The 19,344-nt window shown below is 62.6% G+C and overlaps 1 protein-coding gene across 2 annotated transcripts in view; it reads left to right on the top strand.

Annotated features, from left to right (window-relative positions):
* The window catches only part of Cacna1i (calcium voltage-gated channel subunit alpha1 I), a 95,545-nt gene that overhangs the window by 22,485 nt on the left and 53,716 nt on the right, over positions 1-19,344 (top strand). Inside the window, exons 3-4 of one of the 2 annotated variants that reach the window (XM_078052700.1) lie at positions 7,472-7,584; positions 7,982-8,115. In XM_078052700.1, coding sequence (XP_077908826.1) covers positions 7,472-7,584; positions 7,982-8,115 — 247 coding nt within the window. Of the gene's footprint in view, positions 1-7,226; positions 7,585-7,981; positions 8,116-19,344 lie in introns of those variants that run through there. The other variant, XM_078052699.1, reaches the window with a different exon arrangement.

Below are 19,344 nucleotides of genomic sequence, written 5' to 3'. Positions count from 1 at the left end.
GACCCAGCATTTAAGGGGCAGGGAGGAGGGCCAGCCCAGGGCTCGCGGTGGCCCCTGGCCCTGGGGCCGGCTCAGGTGGGGAGGCTTTTGGAGAAAGTTCAGCGTTTCTTTCTGTCAAGCAGTGAAACCCCCCCGCAGTGTCCTGTGCAGCTCTGTGACTGTCACTGTAAAGTCACCGAGCTCTTTGTGGTGGTTGTAGAGCTGAGAATGTCACACCCGTCCGTCATGGCCAGGGCCCGGGGGGCCTCGAGGCTCAGCTTGTTGGTGACGCAGCCTTGAGAGGGCTTTGGGGACTGCGTTAACGTCCCCTGCTCCCGGGCGGCTCCTGGGCTTCAAAGGACTTGATTTGAAAGCGTTGTTCTGGGAAGGGGCTCGTGGGGTTCACGCCTGAGGCCCCGAGAAGGCTGAGGACCGGGTTCCAGGAGAGGGTCAGCGTGTCCACTGCTGCTGGCCGAGGGCGGGCGCCAGGAGCGTGGCCTGCTGTGCCCGTGTGTGTGTGTGTGTGTGCGAGGGCCTGGGAGGCGCGGGCTGCGGGCTCCCTCTGGATGCTCAGGGGGTCGTTTGGGGAGTGGACAGGTCAAGGCGGCGCGTCACCCGTCCCTTGTCTTGCCCTCACCCTCTCTGTGTCTCCCCCGAGTGTCCACCTGTGGTCTCCAGGTCAGACCTGCATCTCCCTCATTTGGGTTCCCAGAGCCAGGCACAGAGGGAGGGCGAGGGGAGTCAGTGGCCAGGGCGGGGCGTTGGCGGCCAGCAGAACCCTGTCCTGGGCAGGCATGCTGCCTTGGTGCCTCCCAGCGACGGGGATCTCACCACCTTCTGAGGCTGCAGGTGACTCTAGGTAGGGCTCCCGGTCGGGCTCCACAGTCTAGATGGCCTTGCTCTGCCCCTGACCAGCTCGCCTGTTGGGGAGGGGGTCACCCATGGCACTGTGACAGCTCAGAGCAGGTGCCTGTACCCCCTGCTCCTGCCCAAGTCACAGAGGCCTCCCCACAGGTGCACCTACCTTGTGGCCGGGCTTCTGAGGCCAGGTCAGCCACAGGCAGTGGACCCTGGTCCCCTGGGGCCTGCCTGACCCTTCTCTTGGGTAGTGGCCAAAGCAGGGGTGTCTGACGAGCGTCCGTGGCCGCAGCCTCCATTCTGAGGCCCCTCCGCCAGGTCCTCCTCAGGCCCCACGGCCCTTCGTCCCTCCCCACTGTCTGCACACTGTGCGTCTGGGGACCAGGGAACCAGGCCTGGCAGGGCCGTCTGTCCTGTGGGACGCTCCCTGCCCCCAGAGGGACACACATGCCAGAGGCCCGGGGTACAGGGCCACCTGCCCAGCAGCTTGCAGTCCTCACTCAACCGCGGTGTCATCCTGGGCAGGGTCTGCCGCCTCTGGACCTCCATTTCCCCGTCTGTAAAGTGGGTGCCATCAGCCGGTTGCCGTGGGAACAAACCCCAAGACAAACGTAGAAGGTGGACGGTGAGAGTTCAGGTCCAGCCTGAGCTGAGGTCCCCTATGTCCGGGGACAGGCGTGTCGGCCTTGCAGTTGCCGGGCAGGTCTCCGTGGGTCAGAGACAGCAGGCGCCCCCACCTGCTTGGGTTTCCTTGGTGGCTGCGTTTTTATTTTCACTCAGGGCTGATGCTTTTCATTATTTTTGACCCCCCTGTTTTTTTAATCGAGGTGAAATATGCACAAGTGGAGCTCACAGACCTGAGTGGGCCCAAGGCGCTGCCCTGGAACTCCGCTCCCGTGACCGCCACTCAGCCAAGAGCATCTCCGCTCCCGGGAGCCCCCGCACCCCCTCCCCACCCTGGGCTGCTCCCCTCAAGTCCCCTCTCCCTGACCTTGGCTGCAGGTTAACTTGGCCTCGTTTTAACTTCACGGAGTTGCACTCACACGTTATTTGCTCTGAGGTCTGGCTCTGTCACCCGGTAGAGATTCGTCCATGCCGCCGGTCACTTGTCTTCAGGGCTCTAGAGTGTTCCACCCCCAGCGTGTCCCATGGGGTTCCTCAGCCTCGACCCTGTGACACTTTGGGTGGATGATCCTTTGCTGAAGCTGCTGTCCTGGGCATTGCAGGCCGTCAGCAGCTCCCCTGGTCTCTACCCACTAGTGCCCAACCCCCCAGGTGTGACAGCCAAGAATGGCATGGCCCCTTGTCCCCAGGGGATCAGCCAGCCCTGGTTGAAAGCCGCTGTTCTGTTGATGGGCCCTTGGGTTGTTCCTGGGTTGGGGGTGTGACTGATAACGCCTCCATGAGCACTGCATGGGGGGACTTAGGGGACAGTGCTGTGGACACTACCAGGGTCCTAGTGTGGGCCCGTGGTGGGGGCAGGAGGAGTGCTGGACCTCCCAGAGTGGCTGTTGCCCTGGAAGATGGGGCTCCAGGCCCAGGACAGAGCAGGCTCGGAAATGGCACCCCCTTCAGCAGCACGTGAGTGAGGAACGGCCACCGAGGCTGGGTCCCGGGCAGGGCCACCCCCAGGTACCCTGGGGCAGGAGCCAGGTTCATCCCGGTGGCCCAGGTGGACGCAGGCTCTCCAGAGGGGCTGAGGATGTGGCCTCGGAGAAGCCAGGTGGCCCAGGCCTCCGCCCCCGGGTGGACATGAGCCCGCCCAGGGGCACCCTGGGAAATGGACTCGGTTTCAGATTTGACAAAAATAAAAACACACTTGGCCGCCCCCGCCCAAACTGCCCCGCCCCCAGCCTCCTCCAGAGCCCCCCGAATTACAGAAGCCCTCCCCGCGGTGGCCAGAGGGGGTGGTCGCCATGGTAACCGTGCAGGCCGCTGGCTGCTCCTGGAGAGGAGGCCTGCTGGGGCTGGGCGCGGCCCCTCACCCAGTCACCCTTCTGCTTGGGGCCTGCAGTGTGAGGGCCCTGGCCTGGGGGCTGCCTGGTGACCCTGCCCCTTGCTCTGGCCGCCCGAGGGCTGGGGGCTGGTCCTCTCGGCCTCTGTGGCCTCTTCCTGCTGCCTCCCCACCCACCGCTGCCTCCTGCAGGTGAACCTGCCTCTTCCTGACCCCTCTGGGGGCCACACAGGCTGATGGACTGAGGGCTGAGCCCCTGCTGACCCAGGCCCAGCCTCTACTCTGGCTCGGCCCCGGAGGCGCCGGTGGGTGAGAAGAGACAGTGGATGTCTCTCTGGCCGGCAGCAGCCGAGGGTCGGGCCTTCCCAGGTCTGAGCCCACGATACGCGGTTAGAAACGCACTCGGGGGCCGGCGAGGGCCCTGCTGACCCTGCCGGCCGCGGCCACCTGCCTGGCCCCTGTCGGTCAGTGGTGGCAGAGGGTGGTGGTCGCCATGTCTATAAAGTAGTGTCTGCCAGTCGGGGAAACTTTGTCCCGGGCCAACCTGCTCAGGCTCAGGCACGAATTGTTTGACTGATTTTTTTTTTTTCGTACCAGGAATTCAACTCAGGGGCCCTCGACCACTGAGCCACATCCCCAGCTCTTTTATTTTTCATTTTGAGACAGGTCTCACTATGTTGCTTAGGGCCTTGCTAAGTTGTTGAGGCTGGCCTCTAACTTGCAATTCTCCTGCCTCAGCCTCCCGAGCCACCCGTGATTAACAGGCGTGCACCACTGCTCCTGGCTTTATTAATTTATTTATTTTTAAAGCAGGAGAGCCCTGGCCCTGGGACCCTGTGTGCTGGGGCCTCTGGCCCCTTGCAGCCTGTGCTTTCTGTTGGGTTTAAATGAGATAGTGTGTGGGGTTTGATGGGAAGCCCCTAGCAAACAAGCCCTCAGGGCACTTAAGACATGTTTGCGATCGTTACCATTGTTACCGTTGTTAGCCCGGTGCCCGGCACACAGCACTCAATATATACCCTGCTCTGGTCTAGGCCCCAGTTCTTATGCCTTAGGGAGGCACGATGGTGGGGCTGGGAGGTGGGTGAGTGTCCAGGCCTCTGGATCCCGCTGGCCGCTGCTGTGGCTTTGGTGCCCAGAGGGCCTGGCGGCTCCACGGGCCCTGGGGCTGTTTTCTCCCGAGGCTCAAGGCTCGGGCACCTGGGGTGGCTTTTCCTGCCAAGGAAACGGTATTGATCGGCTGCCATTGATCTGCTGCTCCATCCGGGCTCCTCCAAGGCCGCCTGTCGGGGAGCTAATCAGCCCGAGGGACTGCACGCGGCAGCTCCGAGGGGCAGCCTGGACACGGGGCCTGGACACGCGGGCCTCACGGGGTGGGCCCCCGGGCAGGGAGAGGGTGGCGATGGTCACTTCGGCCTCTCTGCCCACTCCCTGTCGTCGACGTCCCTGGGGTTGGACCTCAGGGTCCCTGCTGTGTGGCATGGGTGCCACTGACGGGGACCAGGCCCTGGGCGTGACGTAGCGGGTGGTCGGACTCCAGGTGGACAGCCTCAGACTCCAGGCAGGGCCTTTGAGCCTCGCCACCAGAGGCCCTGGGCACCACTGAGGACTCCTGCCCCGTGGAGCTCAGTTACCCAGACCCTTCCCGCCCTCTCGGGCCCCAGCCTCCTCTGCTTGGTCCTGGACTCTGCCCCTGGCCTGCAGGCGCTCACTCCCCAGGGCTGAGGATTAACAGTGGGAGCGGCAGGCGCTGGGCCGGGGGCGGGAGCCCTGGACTCCCCTGAAGCCTCCATCCCTCGCTGGGCCAGGCCGGAACCCTGGACTCCCCTGACAGCCTCCACCCCTCTCTGGGCCAGGCTGGAGCCCTGGACTCCCCTGACAGCCTCCACCCCTCGCTGCTCGGTTTGGTTCCTCCTCCAGGAGGGCCGCCGCCTTTGATCTGCAGCCCGCGGGGTATGGGGGTGCGTGGCGGGAGCTGCGGGCAGTGAGGCCGGCTCGGCCTGACTCCCGGCCAGGACCCAGGCTCTGCCACCTGGGATGGCCTGAGTGCCTGGGGAGGGGCCGGGCCACCCACCCCCGCCCCGTGCATCTGCGGCCGAGGCCTCCTCTCGGCCCGGGACCCACCGCAGGGCGAGTTGGACCAGCGGCGGGGCAGCTCTGCGCAGTGGCCACAGGCTTGAGTGAGCATCTGGGCTGTGTGTGACCTTGATCCAGTCACACCAGACCTCCAGGCCCGACTCCTCATCTGTCCCCAGTGAACTGTGGTGGCAGCTAAGGTCACGTCCAGGGGTGCCCGGCGCCTGGTTGTCGTGGTTACTGAGGGGCCTGTCGGGTGGGGAGCTCCAGCTCGGGCGGGGCAGAGGGGCCAGAGCGGGAGTCGCTGGGGCGGGAGAGTGTGCGGAGGGCCAGGGACAGGAGGCGCTAGGAGAGATGGGCTGGAGGCGCCCATGAGGTCAGAGCCCCGGGCGTCGGGCCAAGGGGGGGCGACAGGCCGCGGACGGGATCTGTGGGGCGAGTCGGGTCGGGGTGCAGGCGGGTGATGGGGGGCCGCGCTCGGTGGGAGAAGCAGCCTCTGGGCCTCTGACCCCCTCCTTCCAGCGGTGACCTTGGGCAGCTGGGTCCCCTCTTAGTTTCCTGATTCGTAAGTGGGGCTTTTCACAGGACCCTGAGGATCTGATGATGTGACACTGGCAAACGCTCCTTGTGTTGGGGACACAGCAGGTGCTGGGTATTGTGGGGGACACTGGAGGCAGAGACCCAGTGGAGGCCAGAGAGAAGGCTGGTGCCGGGGCCAGGTGAGGCGCTCGGGCCATGGGGAGGACAAGGCCACATGCCACGGAGGAGAGCCCTGGCCGCGGGGTCCAGCTGGTGACCTGGAGAGGCCCCTGGCTTCCCCGCCTGTGAAGTGGCCTGTGACCCTGTAGGGAGGGCTGGACTCCGGGCCCCAGGAGACGCTGCTCAGGAGGACAGAGGCCGGGGACAGGGAGTGCCAGGCGCGGGGCAGAGCCAGGGGAGCGGGCAGGTAATTAGAACTTCAGAAAGTTAATTAACGAGGAGGCCACCAGGGAGGCTCAGGCCCAGGGGCCTGGCAGCGGCGGCATTGATTACAGGCTGGGAGGGAGGATGGCAGTGGGTGGGGGACAGGACGGAGCAGGGCAGAGACCCCAAGGGGGGAGGCGGCAGAAGGCCAAGTCCCAAGGAAACCAGGTCACCCCCCAAGGGGCAAGAGGGCTCCCCCACTGGGGCCGGGGTCTGGCTGAGGGTCCCACAGGCTCCATTGGAGTTGGACGGGGGCCGGGGGCTGCTCCTAGAGGCCTGTTACTGTCACAGCTGTGAATGCAAAGTCCCTGTCCCCTGGGAGGTGGCTTCTGTCACAGTTGGGTGGTGAGTGCTTGGAGGGAAGGAAAGAGGAAGGGTGTGGCAGGCACTTGAAGGAGGGGTGGGACTTCTCCGAGCAGGTGACATGAAGTTAGAGGGTCAGCCTTGGGGGGTCCTGGACGTCACACCCCCGGTTGGCAGGGACACTGTGTGCAGAGGCCCTGAGGTGCGGCAGGGGACTGGTGGGTCAGAGGCGCGTGGGGGAGACAGCAGGGGTCTGAGCAGGCGGGAGGCGGACTGTATTTGGCGGCAGGCGCCGTTAGGGATTCATGTCACGCAGAGAGAGCACAATGCTTCTGTGTCCTCGTGTCCTCGGGGTTAAGCGCCTCTGGGTTCAATTCCAGGTGCCAAAGGTAAAAAGCTCCCTGGTATTTTTGACCCCTCACCCTCGCTGTGAGGAGGGGCCGGAGCAGCCCCGTGGGCAGTCTTGGGGCCTCAGTGGGGCCTAAGAGGTCCAGGGACGGTAAGGGGCATGCCTAAGGCCCCAGAGTCCCTCAGTGCCAGGGCTGAAGTCCCTTGTCCAGCTGACCACCAAGGCCTTCCTCTGCAGCTCAGTTCTGGGGCAGGAGTCGGGGTTGTGTAGACAGCACGCAGTGGGGTCTGTCGCAGACAAGGAGAGATGTAGCCTCTAAGGGCAGTCAGGCTTTCTGTTCTGGAAGTTCATCTGTGAGTCTGACTGCAGTCATTCATGTAGTCTGTGGCTTAAGTCCATTTTAACTTGAGTTACCCTTTTTCAACTAGGGCTCGGTCAAGACAGGAGAGTCCAGGTTGGGAGACTGAGATCTGAGCCCCCTCCTCTGTGTCATGACAGATGGGGGATCGTGAAGACACAGGCCCTGAGGTCCCTCTGAGTTTCTGTGACTAGGTGGTTGAGAGTGGTGGGACAGGACACAGTGGGCTGTAAGGCGGAGCAGGGGTTGGGGTGGGCAGAGCTGGGGCCCCCAGGCCCTGTCCCCTCTGGGGGCTCAGTGGAGAGAGGGTTTCTAGGTGCTGTTGGCTTGGTGCAGGGGTGGGCGGGCGTCCAGCTGGTTTGGGCTCAGGGCAGACCAGGGGGGTCAGGGAGGGGAGGAGGCCGGAGTTCGGAAGCTGGCCTCAGTCTTGCGGCCACCTCTGGGGAGCCCCTCCCTTCCTGAGCTGGGAAGCCCCGGGGTGAGGCGGCAGGGGACCCTGCAGGGCGGCGGGGTGGTGCTCGGGCGCGGTGGGGCAGACCACGGGTGATGAGCACAGGCGGGCGGATGGGCCGCAGCGCGCGGGTGCAGCCCTGCCGAGGCTGCCCCCGACCTTGACCTTGACCGCTGTGTGCGTGGTTCGAGTGCGTGAGCATGCTGGTGATCCTGCTCAACTGCGTGACCCTCGGCATGTACCAGCCCTGCGACGACATGGACTGCCTGTCGGACCGCTGCAAGATCCTGCAGGTGAGCCCGCCGCCCGGCCCTGCCCTTGTCGGTGTTAGCTGCCCCCCTGCAAAACAGGCCACTGGGGGCCATCGTGGGCGGGGCTGGACGAGAAGGTGCCCGGCCAGTGTCTACCCAGCGCTTGGCAATTTTGGGGAGAATATGGGAGAGACCCTTGCCCTCCCCCCCAACCCTCCCTCGTCATCACCCCAGGCCAAGGGGACCAAGGATGGGCTGTGTGACCTTGGGCAAGTCCACTCCCCTCTCTGGGCCTTGTCTGGGGGATGACTCCACTGGGCCAGGGCGGTTCCTGTGCGAGGAGTCCCCAGGGGTCCCCGGCCCACACCTCGTCCCCACCCCAGCCCTGCAGCCTGGCTCTGAAGCCCACCCTGTCCTTGGTGTCCTCCTCCTGCCACAGGTCTTTGATGACTTCATCTTCATCTTCTTCGCCATGGAGATGGTGCTCAAGATGGTGGCCCTGGGCATTTTCGGCAAGAAGTGCTACCTCGGGGACACCTGGAACCGCCTGGACTTCTTCATCGTCATGGCAGGGTAGGTCACTGAGGTCGCCGTGAGGCTGGGGCCAGGGGCCCGGGGCCGGGCTGCAGAGCGGAGCCTCGCTGGCCTGGGTGGGAGGACCTGGGCAGGTCCTGTGTCCCCCGTGTCGCCGCAGGGACGGGCCTGTTGAAGTCACTTCCCAGCCCCTATTTGCTCCTCTGTGAAATGGGGTAAAGCAGCAGCTGCCAAACGAGCTCCAGTGAGCACCGCCGTTGTCACTGTTGTCATTGTTGTCCTCGTCCTTGTGAGTCTAGGCGGAGGGCAGACTCAGGTGCCATCTGCTCCCAACTCTGCTCACTTCCACCAGGCAGGAGGCAGGGAGTTCGAGGCCAGCCTGGGCCACAGTTAGAGAGGCCAGGTCACAGCGTGGCCGGTCCGAGTGTCCCCGAGCCAGCTGGGGCCGTCCTGCACTCGGGGCCTGTCCATCCACAGAAGCGCAGAAGCTGGGGGTGCAGAGGGCCTTCCTGGGCCAGATGCTGGGGTGAGGGACAGGCTCCAGCTGCTGTGTCCTCCCACCAGGACGGGGAGCCCCCGCAGGGGATTCAGGTCGAGTGCTCCCCTGACGAGGGGACGCCCCAGGCTGAAGGACGAGCAGGCCCACCATGCCCAGTCCTGGGTCAGCGTGGCAGCTGTGGGGACAGTGGGGACAGTGGGGACCGTGGGGGCGAGGGGCCGTGGGCGAGTTCACTGCCACCTCCTGCGCTGCGGGAGGAAGGGCACGGAGGCCCCGCCCACCTGGGGGCTGCCTGTCCCTGTCACCCTTGGCCAGCTCCCTGCTGGCTCTCATTTTGGTCTGCCTGGAGGACATCCTGAAGTAGTTCTTAAAGAAACGGGGATTGGAGTGTCATTTTGCAGTCTTGCCTGTCAGCCTGTCCCTCCTGTCCCGAGTGGGAGGGTGGTTTGTGTGTCTGCTCAGCCCGAGTGTGGGTTTTGTCCCTCCGTGCCGTGGCCACCAGGGCTCAGTGGGTGAGCCAGGGGTGCCGAGCCTCTTTCTTGGAGGATGACGGGCTTCCCCCGTCCCATGGGGCCCGCGGGGTCCCCGCTGCATCTCGGGGAGTCAGGCCTTTGCTCCTTCAGCTCAGAACAAAGTGCCCGCACTTCTCCTTTGGCCATTGCCGGGTTCTCTCCGCTTTCCTTCTCTGATCCCCACCAGCTGGACATGTCCCCCTCTGCCTTCTCCCCACCTCTCTGCCATCTTGGGAGATGAGGCCCTTCCTCTCCCCCCGCCGCCGCCCCCAGGGACTCCTCCCTGTCACTCCGCAGGAGCCTTCTGTCCCTGGGTTCTGTGTTTCCAGAACAGCTTGTGTCTGTCCCTGTTCTGAGGACGCAATGTCCACCCAGATCTTCTCTGGGGCCCTCACGAGGCTCCTGCGTCCGTCCTGATTCTGGAAGTAGCTTTGTGTCAAAGCATCATTTCCAAAAGCTAAAAGAAATGACCCCCGCCCAGGTCTTAGCGTGCACGCCCCTCACAAACGGATTCAGCTCGTTAGGGAGGGAAGCGGCTGGCCGGCCACCCCCAGAAACAGAAAGGCAGACATCACAGAGAACCCGGCCCAGGGTGGGCGGAGAATCAAAGGCAGCTAAGGACCTGCCCGGAGCGAACCTCGACCTGTGGTCACCACCGAGGTCTTTCCTGTTGGGCAGGAACCGTGCGTGGGTCTCTGCCGGGTGACAATCTACAAGTGAGCGTGTGACCTCACAGCACTGAGACCTTTAATTAACAGGAAACAGTGAATCACAGGTATGTTCCCGGGATAATGAAATAGTCCGCAGATGGGTCTGTGAGGTTCACTCCAAAATGACATCGCAGAGGGACGGCCCTCCCTTCGCCTCCGTCCAGTTGAGGACAGTTTCCCTCGCCCCCACCCCCCTCCTGGAAGTCATCTGTGTTGCTGGCTCCACCCTTGATCCCCCCAAGCTCCGCCCCCTGCCCTTGAACTTGAACTTCTCGGCTGTTGCTTAGTGATTCCCTGCTGCCTGCTCCTAGGGCTGGGGTGGGCTCCCCGACTGCAGGGGCCAGGGAGGCTGGGGGGCTGGCTGGCGTTCATATTCGTATTCTATGGCCAGGGCCCTGGGTTGTCACTCTGCCTCGGTCCCCGTAGATGGCGTAGCTGGTCCTGGCTGGCACCGGGCGCAGCAGAGGCTTCTCCTAGAGTCAAGAGCCAGCGTGTGCCTGGGCCTGGGCTGGATACCGGGGACTCAGGCCAACCGAACCACCCCTGTCCCCAGAGGCCTCCTGAGCCCCCGAGCCCAGCATGGGGAGGAGGCAGGAAGGAGTCACACCCGTCACTCCGGGGCCCAGCCCCTCGTCCTGCTCCACCTGTTCCCACGTCCCCAGAGCTGCCCGCCCAGCCCCCAAAGTCCTTGGTGCTATAAATGCTCCGTTTCCAGAGTAACAGGCTTGACATCCCGAGGGTGTCCCTCCCTTCCTGTCCCCCCCCCCAAATGACTGGCTCCTTCTTTGGGCTGTGGCGGGTGACATAGGACTTCTGGGCTGGAACTTTCCTCAGGGGTCACAGCTCCCCTCCACCCCCAGTGTGACTGCCCAGCAGGTGCCCGGAGGCCAGCCCCTGGTCAGTGCACCTGCCAGTCTCCAGGCAGGAGGGCCAATGCGCTAGAACGTTCCTTCTCTCATGAGTGGAGTTCCTCTCCCTGTGGCTCCCGCCCATGGTGCCCGTCACTCAGGAGGTCAGCGTTTTGCAGCACTTGCTACGTGCCAGTCTTGAGCTGGGCAGTGGGCACCTGAGGACACCCTCCGTGACTCAGGGTTAGAAACCAGGTGCAAGGCAGCTCACAGGCAGGTGCTGACCTGGCCCCGTGGTTGCGGAGAAGCCTAGAGGGCCACGAGGCGCACAGCAGGACAGAGAGGGAGGAGCCCGAGGTGGCAGGGGGTGAAGATGGCCTCTCAGGCCCAGGGGCAGCTGCGGAGAGGTCCGAGGGGCGCTGAGGAAGCACAGGATGTTGGAGGCCAGAGGCGGGTGGCTGCAGGGAGGGGTGTCACTGAGGGCTCCTGCTGTCCTTCAGAAGGTGAAGGTGGTTCCTGTGCCCCCCCAGTCCTCCCTTCAGATGAAGTGTCCCCAGCTCTCCCGCCACCTGCCCAAGATCAGCCTCCCAGAGGCCTCTCCTGCTGGACGGGCCTCAGGGTCTCGGCCCCTGGCTGGGGAGCAGCACCCCCACCTCCCAGGGCAGTGGCCCCTCCTGAGATGGAGACAGTGGGCTTCCCCGCCCCAGAGATTGTAGGACTGTGGTGACGTGTGGGTGGCCGTGCCCCTGCCCGCTCCGTGCCAGGTCTCTCCCACCCTGGGACTAAAAGCAGGTGATTTTTAAAAAAATATATTTTTTAAAGCTTTTTTTATACCTTTATTTTATTCATTTATTTTTGTATGTGGTGCTGAGGGTCGAACCCAGGGTCTCGCACGTACAAGGCGAGCGCTCTACTGCTGAGCCCCAGCCCCAGCCCCAGCCCCAAGCAGGTGATCTTTAAAAAACCTGAAAGCGAACTTTGCATTTGCGGCTGTTACTTCAATCTCACGATGACCTCCAGAGCCCCCCGTCCAGCCCAGGACAGCGAGCCCCGGACTCCTCGCCCTCACCCAGGGCACGGCAGAGCCCCGGGCTCACTGCTCTTCAGGGGTAGCTGCACCCCTTGCTGGTTCAGCCTTCAGCTGCACTTCCCTGCCTTGGTACATTCGTACATCATGAAATATTCAGTCGTGTTCGTGTTGAACTTGAGGTACTCTCTGTCTACATGCCTCCCCTGGTGCATCATGCTGGCTGTTCTTCCTCCTCTCCTACCAAAAACATGACACGGGCCAGGTGTGGTGGCACACATTTGTAATCCCAGTGTCTCGGGAGGCTGAGGCAGGAGGATGGCAAGTTTGAGGCCAGCCTCAGCAACTTAGCAAGACCCTTAACAACTTAGTGAAACTGTGTCTCGAAATAAAAAAAAAAAAAAAATAAGAAGGGCTGGGGATGTGGCTCCGTGGTCAAGCAACCCTGGGTTCGATCCCCAGTACAAACAACCACAAAATAAAAACAAACAAACAAAGAAAGCTGAAAACCAAAACCCAAAGCCAAAATGTGGCCCGGCCTCTGCAGCCGTGGGTGAAGTCCACAGCGAGGTCTTGTTTGAGCCTCCCGTTAGCCCTCCGTCAGGAGGGCTGGGTGCTGACTTCTGGGAGCCGCAGGGAGGGAAAGGCGGGTGGGGAGGGCTCATCTCTGCCTCTGCGTCCAGGGTCTGAGTAACCCTCAGCCAGCACTCTGTGAGCGGCCCAGCGGGCCTCCTGTGGCCGTGAGTAATGTTAATGAAGACGGCAGTGACATCAGTCGCTCAGTTCTGCTCTGGAAGCATCTTCTCCGCCTCCCAGCCTGACCCCGACAGGCTGGTGGGAAGCAGAAAGTCAATAAGAATCATTCTCCAGCCCCCGACTAGAGCTTTCTGAAAAGAACAGGCAGGCGTGTCCCCTCCGTCCCCTCTGCGGCTGCTGCTGAGAGTTCCCTTTGTCCAGAGTGTCCATCAGTGGGACTTTAAAAAGCAAAGGAAATGGAATCCTCTTAGGCATTGTCCAGGGGTGTGACTAAGCCGAAGCACATCCCCTGTTTGCTGAGTGCTCTCGGGCGAGGCCCTGCACCATCCTTGGATGGCAGATGGGCTCTGTGAGGGAGGGGCTGTGGCACCTGACAGGGAGTGTCTTGCCCAAGGGCACAGACTGGTAAGGGGCAGAGCTAGGCGATGAGCCTGGGGAGCTGGGCTCCGCTGTGGGATGGGTCCTGGGACGCGTAATTTGCTGGGAGCGTCCGTCAGGGATGCGTTTGGCTGCAAGTAATAGGCGACCCGACCAGCACGCTCAAGCAAATCCTGTTATTTTTCTGACACAGCTCCAAGTGCTGGGGTTGGCGGTTATTGGCATCGCTCAGTGATGTGGGGCCTGACATCCTGGTGGTTTTCCAGACCTCTCTTTCAGGGTCACAAGGCAGTGGCTGAAGCCATGGGTGTCAGGTCTGAGTTGGAGGCAGGGAGAGAGTCAGGGCTACGCCAGCCGGGCCTGTCCACTTGGATCAGGAAAAACATTTTCCTTCCCGGAGCCCCTCACCCCCGCTCCCAGCACACTTGGCCAGAACTGGGTCTCATGGCCATCCGGAGCTGCAGGGAGCTGGGCAAGCAGGACGCATCACCGGACTTGGCTACCGTTCCCTGGGGTCGGGCCAGATGGGAGGAGGGGACAAGGCACAACTCCCAGCATCCACGTGCTTCTCCAGGCCCCGGTTTCTTCATGCCCCCTCTGGTCAGCCGAGCTGCTGGAGCTCTGCGGGGCTGGCTGGGCAGGGCCAGTGCTCTGCTGAGAAATCTAAGGCCAGATACCAATGAATGCAAGCTTTACAGAGGCCAGTCGTGGTCAAGGGTAAGAGGGTCCTCATGGGCTGTTTCCAGAAGCTTCTGGTGCTGGCCCACCCCCATCGTGGCTCTGTGTGCCCTACCCATGGGTCTGGGAAGCACCCGGGTGTCAAAGGCACAGGCACCCTGCTGGCCCCAGCATTAACTTTGCACCCTGATCGTTCCCGGATTTCCCAGCCATGCCTACCCTGGGGGGGGGGGCGGGCTGAGGCTGACTATGGTCTTGGGGTCCCAGGGCCTAGCCCAGGTCCAGGAGGATGGGGGCAGCTCCAGGCCACTTTGGTTTCCTACCTGTCAGTTGTGTCTGGGATTGAACAGTGGCAGGTGACCTGAGCCACCAGGTGTCCCAACCCGGCCCTTGTTGTTAGGCTGAGCTGCGTTGGGTGGGCGTGGACCTTAGAAGGTTCCAGTGGGAATCTGAGTGCGAGTGTTTTCTCATTTGCATGGAGGGCAAGGCTGGAGAGGGTGATGGTCACTGTGCAGGCCTGTTTCCATGGAAACAGGATGGAAGCCACTGTGGGGGGTGCAGGAGAAAGTCACAAAGTCTCTGGCTTCAGGACCGGCTTGCTCCAGAATCCTGAAGGGTGTGCCAACCCTGCGCCCCCTCCCACTTCTGTGCCTGTCCCATGCTGACTGCCACTATTGCAGCTTCTTCCTCCAAGGCAGGGGGAGGGCAGGTGGCCCTGGGCTCACAGCCTACTCCCCGTGGTTCAGAAAGACACTTTCCATTTCCCAGCCATTCCCTGGAACCGCACCTCCTTGGCGCCCATCGAGGGCCTGGCACATGCTCATCCCTGAGCCAATCAGGTTGGGCTGGGGTGCAGATGAGCTCTGATTGGCCAGGCTTAGGTCAAGGCCCATCTCCCACAGGGTGTGAGGTCAGCCCCACCCATGCCAGGTGGCCTGAGAGCCAGGAGGGGTGCTGGGAAATCCCAGGCCCGGTCCCTGCCCAGGGCAGAAGAGGGGCGCGGTGCTTGCCTGGTTTAGCAGGAGCTGACTTGACTGGCCGGGCTGGGTTTTCTGTAGCCACGGGAGCAGGACAGTCTCATGACCCCTAGTGGCCAGGGTCGTTAAACCTACTTTGCCAATGAAGTGGAGGCTCACAGAGGTTAGTATCCTGCCTCGGGTCACCCAGCCCATTTGGGCCAGATCTGGGATTCTAGTTGATCAGCCTCTGAGGACATAGGAAACCTCACCAAACCTCAGACAGAGGTGAGGAACGTCCCCAGGCTGTGGGAGAGCCTCAGGTGCCCCCACCCCTGCTGTTGGATTCCCAGAGGCTGAGCCCACCTGCTATGGTGTGGGGGGCCCTGAGGCTAACTTCCGTGGGGCCACGCATCATGGGGCTTACTGGAGACATGCATAAAAAAATTCACTGTTATTATGAAGTTCAGATTTAACTGGGCAGCTCCACTCAGAGCTAAGTTACTGGAGTGTAGCCCTTGCAGAGGCTTGGGGGGGTGTCCAGGTTCTCCTGCCCCTGGGGTTCCTAGCGGAGTGGCTCCCTGAGACCTGTGGCCAGCTGAAGGCTCTCTTCCATGTGCTCTCTCGACTCTGAACCTGCTCTAACTTGGTTTCAGAGCAAGAGTTTCCTTATCAGTCAAGAGAACTTAATAACCTCTGAACTGGTCTCGCAGGATCCGCGAGGGCGTATGAGTGTGCTAGTCCATTCATGCTGCTATAACAAAATACCGTAAACCGGGTGGCTTATAAACAGCAGAAATGTATTTCTCTCAGTTCTGGAGCCTAAGAAGTCCAGGGTCAAGGTGCAGGCGAGTTTGGTGTCCAGTGAGGGCCCACTGCCTCACAGACACCCCGTCTTGCTGAGTCTCACAGGAGGAACCGGCGAACCAGCTTCCTTTGGCTGCCATTGTCACTCATGAAGCCCCCACTGTCTAAGGTCATGCCCTTGGGGGTCAGGATTGCAACGTATGAGTCTGGTGGCTGGAGCCCATCACAACGGGTGAGAGGCCCCTGTGAATGCTCAGGTGCTGGTCAAGGTCAAGGGGTGGGGCCTACTCCCTAATTCCCTTCATCGTGTCCTTCCTTCCTCTCTGCACTGAGCACCTACTATGTGCTGGCTGCCAAGATGCCATCCCAGGCCGTGGTCTAGTTGTCAGCCGGCACGGGTCTGAGTCATCGCCTCCTGACAGATGATCCGCAGTTTGCAGGCCCTCAGCTCTCCCTCAGCTACAGCTTCAGTGACATCTTAAGAAAGCCCCTGTGGGCCCTTGGAAAATAGAGGAAGCACCCTATTTTTATCGGCAACACACAGAAATCCTCCCCGGGGAGGGGAGGGGTTTTCCTGGAAAGATGTTGGATCTCAGTCATCTCCTGTCGCTGCTCGTCAGAGCCCAGGTTTTCTTTTTTTTTTTTTTGCTGATCTTGTCCTCAAGTTATTTGACAAGCTCACACAGGGACACTCCCTGGGCTCAGCCCTGGGGACACAGCTGGAACTCTGAGGTGTCCCAAGGAACAGGGACGTGTGCAGAACACACCTTAGTGCCCAGGTGCCCCAGCAGAGGCACAGAGGGACCCAAGGCAGAGCTCAGTTGTGCCAGGGGGCGGGGTCTGGAGCGCCCAGGGAGAGGGGCCGGAGACTGTGGAGTCTCTGCCCCTGAGACCGCCTGGTGTCCCTGGAATGAGGGCAAGGGGTGGGCAGTGCTGGGACGAGGTCAGAATACTGCCTGGGCTTTCCTCAGCAGGTGGTGGGACCCGGGAGGCCTTGAGCAGTGGTCTGTGGGCAAGTGTGGGCTGTGCGACACACCCGACTTCGTTTGCTAACGCACACTCTTGCTCTCCTCGTGCTAGGCTGTGGAGTGACTTGCCCAGGGTCACAGGTGTACCAGCAGCCAGCTGGGATCGGAGCCAGCTCCGGGCCCTAACCACTGGACGGCACTGCCTCCAGGACCAGGACTGTTCTGGGTGCTGCTGTGTGTTGTGCTTCCCCCACTTCATCCCCTATCAGAAGGCAGCTGGCCTGCTCCTGGGCTGGTGAGGAAGTAGATCACACAGGGACCCAGGTTCCCCACCTCCCCACCTGGGCTCTTTCTGAGCCTCAGTTTCCTTCCCTGCAGTGGAGGCCACCGTTGGACTGTGGGGGGACTGCCCAAGGCCAGGCGTGCGGAACGCCTGCCAGATAGTGAGTGCTCAGGAAACCTCCTAAACCCGCCAGAACCGAGCTGCAAGGGATAGAAACCTGGGCTCCAAGAGACCCTGGCTCCCATATCTGGGCCGAGCTGGGTGGGGGTGGGGCTGCTGGCCAAGTGGCCAGGCCTCTCCTGGGCTCCTCCTCAGACTTCTGCTGTGCTGGGACACGGCTCAGGCTCTCACTGAGACAAGGCAGCCCTCGGAGCCCCCCAGCTCCCGCGGGAGGCGTGGTCAGGTAGGGCGCCTCTTCCTGAGGCCTCCCCTCCAGGGCTGGGCTGCTCTCAGGGCCCACCTGGGGCCACCTGCCCATCCTGGGCCCGTCCTGGTGGCGGGACCAGAGGGATGTCATCTGCTGGTCACTGGGCCTCCTGGGAGCCAGGGCTGGGGGCTGGGGGAGGGTGCCCTAGAACTGATGTCACCGTCCTGGACCCCAGCAGGGCTACACCCTCCCTGACAGCCACTCTTCCCCCGGGTGATTTCAGGACAGAAGTGCTCACTTTAAGGCAAAATTACTTACCTAATTAGGCGCCAGGGAGCTGGCAGGAGGTGGTGGGGGTTTTGTTGATTTTTTTTTTCCCTAGACTTTTAGCACGAAGCTGCGTGATAAAGTAACTGTGTAATTAGGGATTAATTTCTCACTCCCGAAACTGATTCTTCTCAGGGCCTGAGGGGAGTCAGCCTGCTGGTTACTCACCCTGGTGGCCCTTCCTCCCCTGGTCTCTTTGGAGTAGGGGTGGGACCCAGCGCCCAAGGTGCTCCTACTGTCCTCAGGACACTGTGGGGGGAGAGGAGTGCTTCCCCCCCACCTCATGGCCTTTGCAAAACATGGGAGGTGATTCCCTGAGGGCCTACTGGGTGCCCGGCACCAGGTGGTCCTGGGGTGGACAGGTCTGCAGGTGGCAGACATGCAGGGAGCCCAGGGGCAGCTGTCCCATGTCCCCTCACCCCATGCCCCAGAATGGTGCCCACCTCCTGCCTCAGTCTTGAGGACTTTCTCCAGCTCTATTGGAGCTGTCCCATGTCCCGTCCCTCCAGCCAGTGGATGTGGCCCTAGCCTCTGCCTCCAAGGCTCCTGGACTGGATGGTGCTGGGATGCTCACACCCTGGTGACCTGCTCATGGTTGTTCCCCCTCCCCCATGGAGGAGGCGGCCCTGGAGAGGTTGGGGACCAGGGGAAAAGCCCTGTCCCTTGGATGGGGCGGGAGGAGGCTGTGGGGGATGCTTGGCTGGGCCCCTCCGTAGCTCCAGGGCTGCCCCCCACCTGTGCAGACTCCGGCCTTGGGCGTCTCCAGTGCCCTCCTAGAGGGTGACTGCTTCAGTTCCCCTTGGGGGGTGGGGTGATGCAGGGGCTTGCCCAGACTGTGGCCAAGAGCTCCTGAGTCTCAAGAGCGCCCCTAGGTTTCCTCCAAGTGTGAGCTCAGACCCCAAAGTTAAAACTGGGCAGTTGGCCTCAGGAGCTGAGGGCCAGGCTCTTCTCACTGTCCCTCGATTTGGAGAAGCTGGGAAAGCCAGAGAACAGTTCTCAGAGAGGCCTGAATGGCGCTGGCCCTCCCAGTCCCTCACCTGCCTGCGACCCGGAGTGGTCTGCAGCTGAGTTTAACTGACCGTCCACTGTCCCAGGCCTGTGGGGCGGACATGCGCAGGAGTCCTGGGTGCCTGGGTAGAGTCTGGCTGTGTTGTAGCCGGGCCCCTTCCTAGTCCATGGTGGCCTGGTGTGACCCAGGCAGGGCCTAGCAGAGAACAGCGCCCAGCAGGTCGTCCTGACAGGCACTTGCTTTTCAATCCACCACCCCTGACCAAGCCTCCAGGTGTTTTTTCCTAAGATTTCGTGGGGCAGGGAGCAAGCCCAGGACTGCGCAGGTGTGCTTCCGAGGCTCTGGGACACAGGACTGGGGGACTTGGCCCTTGGGGTTGGGGAGCCCCTCCCAGCCCCAGCAAAGTTACACACTGGGCGGGTGACGGTGGGCTGGCTCCAGCCAGGGCTGTGGCCTGGGGGAGGGCGGGGAGGGTGGCGGGAGGGGCCTGGCTGCCCGGGCAGGGCGGGGTCCCTGGGCCTAGGAGCCGGGCCAGGCCGAGTGAGCCCTGTGCCCTGTGCGCACCCGGGTCGCCCCCGCAGCGCCGCCACCACACACAGCCGGGCTGCCAGGAGCGCTCCGCAAACACGAAAGTGACAGCTCGGCTCGCCCACGTGGGATCCTCGCGCGCCCTGCTCCCCGCACCCCAGGGGTTCGCTGCCCTCCCCCACTGCCAGGCCTCCACCCTGACGCTCTGCCTGGCCTCCCCTCCCCCTTCCTTCTCTATCCTCCCCCTCCCTCCTCTCCCTCCCCCTCCTCCTCTATCCTCCCCCTCCCTCCTCTCCCTTCCCCTCCCCTCTCCCTCCCTCCCCCTCCCTCCTCTCCCTTCCCCTCCCCTCTCCCTCCTCTCCCTCCCCCTCCATTTCTATCCTCCCCCTCCCTCCTCTCCCTTCCCCCTCCCCTCTCCCTCCTTTTCCTCCCCCTCCATCTCCATCCCCCTCGGCTTCCCCCTCGGGTCCCCTGGCCTCTGGCTCCAGTTCTAGTCTCACTTTTTCAGGTCACTCCCCATCTGATTTGGGCTGGAGTGGGAGTGTGCACGTGCGAGGGTGTGCAGGTGTGTGAGCGCGTGCGTGTGCCGTCTCACTCACGGGCCGCGGGGAGGGG

This window comes from Ictidomys tridecemlineatus, chromosome 6 (assembly GCF_052094955.1).
Source record: "Ictidomys tridecemlineatus isolate mIctTri1 chromosome 6, mIctTri1.hap1, whole genome shotgun sequence".
In the NCBI taxonomy this organism is placed as follows: domain Eukaryota; kingdom Metazoa; phylum Chordata; class Mammalia; order Rodentia; family Sciuridae; genus Ictidomys; species Ictidomys tridecemlineatus.
Note: the sequence above shows the minus strand (reverse complement) of the source record. Positions and strands in the feature narration are given on the sequence as shown.